The 6,000-nt window shown below is 31.7% G+C and overlaps 1 protein-coding gene across 25 annotated transcripts in view; it reads right to left on the bottom strand.

Annotated features, from left to right (window-relative positions):
• Positions 1–6,000, bottom strand: part of LOC111058361 (leukocyte elastase inhibitor) — a 62,490-nt gene continuing 56,490 nt past the window's right edge. For 6 of the 25 annotated variants that reach the window (XR_005573092.1, XM_039441988.1, XM_039442021.1 and 3 more), the window contains exon 8: positions 3,897–4,145. Coding sequence is in view for 20 of the 25 variants with exons in the window: in XM_039441988.1 (XP_039297922.1) it covers positions 4,000–4,145 (146 nt within the window). In the remaining 5 variants the exon portion in view is untranslated. Of the gene's footprint in view, positions 1,890–3,896; positions 4,146–6,000 lie in introns of those variants that run through there. The other 19 variants (XM_039442040.1, XM_039442044.1, XM_039442061.1 and 16 more) reach the window with 10 other exon arrangements.

Here is a 6,000-nt window from a genome sequence, read left to right as displayed (position 1 = left end):
TTGGCCAGAATAAGTTTTTTATTGTGATGAGAAATATTGCTGTCATTAGTGAATTATATGACAATAACCATACGGTATTCGAAATGGAATAATTATAATCAACATTATTAAATAATTATATTGTCATTGTCGGTTGAATGTACACTTATTACAAATTATTTTTGGTAACACTTACATTATTCTTCGTTTTTATCAATCATTTGTCCAAATGGGTTCAGTAATATAATTATTGAATTTTCATGGAATTTGTTAGATTATAAAATTAATTATACAGTAAATATATAGAATACTGTATTGCATCTACAATTTGTATAGTCTGTAAATGTAGATTTTCAGATTTTTCTTACAATACGTCCCGTAATCCCAAACCAAACCTTTTGTTATTTAATATTCTCATTTTCAATCAATTTATAATTATTGGAACAATAATTATTTTCATAAATTCATGCAAGAGTAATCTTGCTTTAATTTCCAACATATTTTCCACTGAAAATGAGGAAGTTAGTGGCTGCCATTTTCCTTGTTATCAGGCATAGGAAAGGATGATCAGCATGGAACTCAAAGGTTGGTGGTGGAACTGGTTCATATGAACTGGAGTATGCGCCGAATATTATAGCTGCAGAAACAGAAAATAAAACATGTAAAATAATATGTAAAACTATGTGCAGCAATTACATAATACTGGAATTTTTATATGGTTTTTTTTAAATGGGCGGAGCCAATTTGAGCTGGAAAAATAATTGAAGAAAAAAATTATTGGGTATATGTAGTTGGTAATTGGTGTACTTTACTGGTTCACTAATATTGAGAAGGATTATATTAATTAGAAAAGATGTTGTTCCTTGATTGAAAATGATATAATTCAAATATCGATATGAATTTCCTCACATTCACCAAAAGTTTTGTCTTTATGAAAATTTCAAGTTTTCAAATGTTAATAGAGTTTTCAAATTTCAATATCAAGTTAGAAATAACTTTTATGCTAAAAACATGAAATAAAACTGTATTGATAGATTTTTGAACTTGGTATATTATATTGACAATAACATTGAAATGACATTTTTTACTGGATGTTGTTAAGCAAACTTGCAAAGCATGTAAACAGCACTGACAACAAAATACATTAATCTCTATAATTAATTCAGGGGTGACCCACGAATATCTCAAACAGCCCTTCACAGGTAAGGCACCCTTGCAAAAAGAGTTGTCAGTCGTGAGTGAAATTGAATTGAAAAAATTGTAAACTCAGAAAAATTATTGTCGTCAATAGTCATCTTGAACAGAGATGATCTTTTGTTGGATCCTCCCACCACAAGATTTGATTTTGTGCCTCTCTCCCCCCACAAAGAGTTTCAAAGACGCAGTCTGCGTCCAAATCCCCCTCCTCCTCTGTGAGCACTCCTGATTAATATTGATCGGATCAATACACCACAGCAGGTACCAACAATTAACATAAATTATAGTACATTTAGGCCTACGATATGGATGTGTATGAGTATATATCAAATATTAGGCTATCAATTTGTAATTTTATTGATCTCAGAAATTTTCTCATTTTCAAAAATATACACTTTCCACTTTCATACTTTAGTTTTAGAATTTACAAAATACGTAGAAATCATTCTAAACTCGTCGTCATTTTTTAACTTTGATATTGAAATTGTTAGGCTACAATTGTAAAGAGAGAAGTATATCCAGATTTTTCCAAAGCCAATAATTACAGTATTATTGTTTATTTTGCTCTTCAATTCCAGACAATTTTCCACTGAATAGCACCAAGTTCTTTCTAACGGACATTTTCTTGGTTATCAGGCATAGAAAAGGATGGTCAGCTTGAAAGATGTAGGAGGGCAGAGGAATGACGGCGCTGATGGGAATGACACCTATACCTGCAGGAAAAAATGTGATAAAATAATGAAATAGGATGTATAAATGATAAATAAGCTGATTCAGCAAATAAATTCTATTCATTATTGAGAAACCAATTATTTGAACAAGCGTAGTGAGTTCTTTTACTGATTACTGGAGAGAGCCTCGAGTTGTCTGTTTGTTTTTTCGACTAGGTACCTATTAAATTACTTCAGATTACTTTTATCAATCAACCTCAATTTTCAAACAATACACTTTGCACGGCATAAGTCTCATGTTCTCAACAAATATAACATGCATAGGCCTACTATAGGTAGTATTGCATCGGAAGGGCACAATTTCCTTAGGCCTATAGGCTGGATGCATAGCCCTTTTGTTTGTTCACTATTTTTGTGAATGGCTTCTCCACAATACAATAAGAGACAAACTTTTCGAAATCGAGATTTTGATTCTCACGATCTATGTATTTGTGTATACATTATTATGTAGGCCTTCAACATCATAATGTACACTTTGATGTATCAGGCCTAATAATTAGGTCCATTCAAATTGTCATTTTTCAGGAAACAGCAATAATTTTTCTCAACAGTTTTATAAGTATTTTGGGGCGCTGAATTTGAATCTGGAATTTTCTATCACGCCAGAGGGCGGCTTCACCCCTAAAAAACCCAAAACCCCCCCAAATTTTGAGACCTTCTCAATTTTTCCGTTTTATCTCGAAAACCTAAGGCTTTTCTATAAATAGAATTCTCTGCAAAATTGGAGAAAATTAAGTTTCCAAAGACTGAGTAGTCACGCAGGACTACACGTCTTCTGGTTTTGGAGCTACAGATTTTTCAAAAGGTTACTTTTTCCAAAAGGGGGTATTTTTCAAGATTTTCTGAAAACCTATCACTTCTACCTTATACAACTTAGAGTATTATCAGGTAATGATGAAACATCACATATGATGTGAAGTAGAATTAATTCTGAAAATGATTGGGAATTTTCAAATTTAGTATTTGAGGGGGATGGGAAATACTCGCTAAAATCAGAGAACCAAGTCCTTCAGCAAAAATAATAGCTTTTCTAGGCCTTCCTAATCAATCAAATCAATATTTTGGCTCTCATTGTTACACAAGAGTTATGTTCTATCAGAATCACCTGTTTATTATATTATGCACTTAATTCCGGCATTTTCTATGCTTTGTGGAGAGGGAGAGGCGCACATAAGGATACCTCAGGAATCAAAATTTTAGACACTCAGAACTTTTGACACAACGATTGTATCTCCTCGTACAGCAGCTCATTCTTCTCAGCTTGTCAAGATTTGAAATCAAGTAACATAAGTTGAAATCAATCAAAAAGTTGTATGGGGTAAAAGTGGTAGGTATGCATACTTTTGAGAAAATCTTGAAAAATATCCTTTTACAAATTTGTAGCTCCGAAACCATAAATCGTATAATCCTGCGCGACCACTCAGTATCTTGGAAACGTTATTGTCTTAGATTCTGTAAAGAATGCTATTTCTGAAAAAAACCTGAGTTTTTCGAGTTAAAACGGAAAAATAGAACAAAGTTCCAAAATTATAGCAAAATATGGGTTTGGGCACGGAATAAGCATAAATAGTGTTTCTTTCCTCTGTGGTTTGGGGTTATTAGGAGTGAAGTCCTCTAGCATTTCAGTAAATTTCAGATAATAATATCCCAAGAGTCCCAAAATAAATATAAAAAGAGGCTGATTTAAAATTGCAGATCAAGTATCGTGAATAAGTAGACGTCTATAGATAAATGGATAGTAGGTCTCTCCCATTTCTGGGAAAGGATATTCTCTTATGTCTGACTTATGCGTAATATTCTTACAAGTAGGTAGATATATATAGCATACAGCAACTCTTTATAGTTCTTGAATTAATAGGGTAAGTGCAGCTTACAGGCAAACTGCACTCAGCGCAGCATTTATTTTCATGATTCCTGGAAGGAATCCAAGCAGTAGATAGCATGGAGGAAGATTTTTTCTTTAAAAAATCTTAGAAAATAAACAGACAATAGAAAAGGAATAAACAGATATATTGCAGCTACAAGAAATGATAGAATTGATAGATACACACATAAAGCCGATTATAACAGGTTACGCAAGGTTGATTCCAGTTCAATTTCCAGTATATTTTCCACTGAATAGGATCATGTTAGTGGCGGTCATTTTCTTCGTTATCAGACATAGAAAAGGATGGTCAGCATAGAATTCGAAGGACAGAGGAGGTGGACGAGGGGCTGCAAAAACGGCTATAGCGATACCTGTAGTAAAAGACATGCAAAAGTAAGTAACAAAATAGGTAATAAAATATATGGTAATCAGCACAAGAAACTAATCTATTAAGTAAGTATTGGATTGAGAAATGGATAATTGATAGAGATCTGAATTGAGAATACCTGCAGATTTCTTGTCTGATGTTGTTGAAAATCTAACCAATAATTTTTAACTTTCATAGGCTACTATTGAAAACAAATTGGGTGACACGATCTGAGAAAATCTAATTGCCAATTTCAAGAACTGAGGAGATAGACCGAACTATCAATCTATCTAACAGTTTGAATCAATTCGTTCAGTACCTGGCCACTTAGACAATATACACTAGCAGAGATTTTGTGAAACTACTTTGCTAATAAATATTAAGGTTGGTTTATCAAGAAATCATTTAGGCATAAGCCGCCATATAGTGATAGAGAAAAAATTCCAATAAAAAATTATCTAATGCTCGATTTACACGATTCCATTAGACTGCATTTGAAACCATGTTACAGGTTCAAGTGTACGTGTCCAAACGATTCAAATAGCATATTTTTGCATTTCCCTGCCCAGTAATCACTAACAAGAATATCTATACTGATTGAATCGTGAAAACTCGAGAAATTGGACATTATGATAGTGCCATTTACATAGTGCCAGTTCGAACGAAATCTCAATTTAAACTGTTACGGTATCAGATGCATTGAAAAATATATGAGCCATGCATTGAAATTTACGACATGCGACATATACGACATGCATTGAAAAAATATACCCCAGCCAAGTAACAAGGATTTTATGGAATGATAATAATTTATATGAGAGTACCGTGGTGAGCCTACTCATAGAATGGTAATTATTATGGATATAGAGTTTTAGCAACAATATTATTTATTGAAATAAAAGCTTTATAACCAAGACTACCATTGGAATGATAAGGTGTTCAGTTTACAGTAACTATATTTAGAATATTTTTTCAATATATATATAACTAATATTTAATAATATAATAATAATTACTAATATAGTTACTGTAGTTCAGTGCTGGTATTAGAATTTTAGCTTCAACAAACTGCTTCTAATCACCTGAATTCTAAAAAAGTCGAAATAACAATAATATTTTTGTTATGAATGTTCGTCTACATATTATATAATTTCTCACAACAAACAAGATTATTTCCAACATTACATAAACATATTTCCCAATGTTTCTAGAATCCAAAATCCCAGAAACTAATACCTTACATTACAATGTAGTATATAAAGGAATTTTATTACAGTATTATCATATTAAAATTTATTTTAAAAGATATACAATTATTTAATATACAGGGTGTTTCAGAAGTAGTGTCGAGAATTTTAGGGTATTGTACCTGGATGCTAGGAGACTACAAATGTCATATTTGAAGTGTCCAAAACTCAGCGGTTATCCTTATAGCTGCCATTTTGTTTTTTTCACTTAAAAATTTTTATCTCAAGAACGAAATGTTGTATTGATCTGAAATTTGGCATGAATATTTATGCTATAAAGACTCAACTATAAAAAATAAAAAAATTTTTTCGTTGAAATTTTTCAAAATGGCGGCCATTTTAAATTTTTGATGGCGAATATCTCGAAAACCGTCCATTTTACAGAAAATTTACAAGAGACAAAAAAGTTAGCAAATTTTTTCACAATTCCAATGATACCTAATTTATTAAGATTGGTCGAAGAATAACAGAGAAATTAATTTTTTTCGTACTGCATGCATGACCACTTTTCACCATTTAAAGATCAATATTAATTTTTTTTATAATTTCATGAAAACCGTTCTTATTACAGAAATATACAAGAATAACTTTCCTCCAAATTTTATTTTACAT

This window comes from Nilaparvata lugens, chromosome 1 (genome assembly GCF_014356525.2).
Source record: "Nilaparvata lugens isolate BPH chromosome 1, ASM1435652v1, whole genome shotgun sequence".
In the NCBI taxonomy this organism is placed as follows: Eukaryota; Metazoa; Arthropoda; class Insecta; order Hemiptera; family Delphacidae; genus Nilaparvata; species Nilaparvata lugens.
This window is presented reverse-complemented; position numbering and strand designations above follow the sequence as displayed.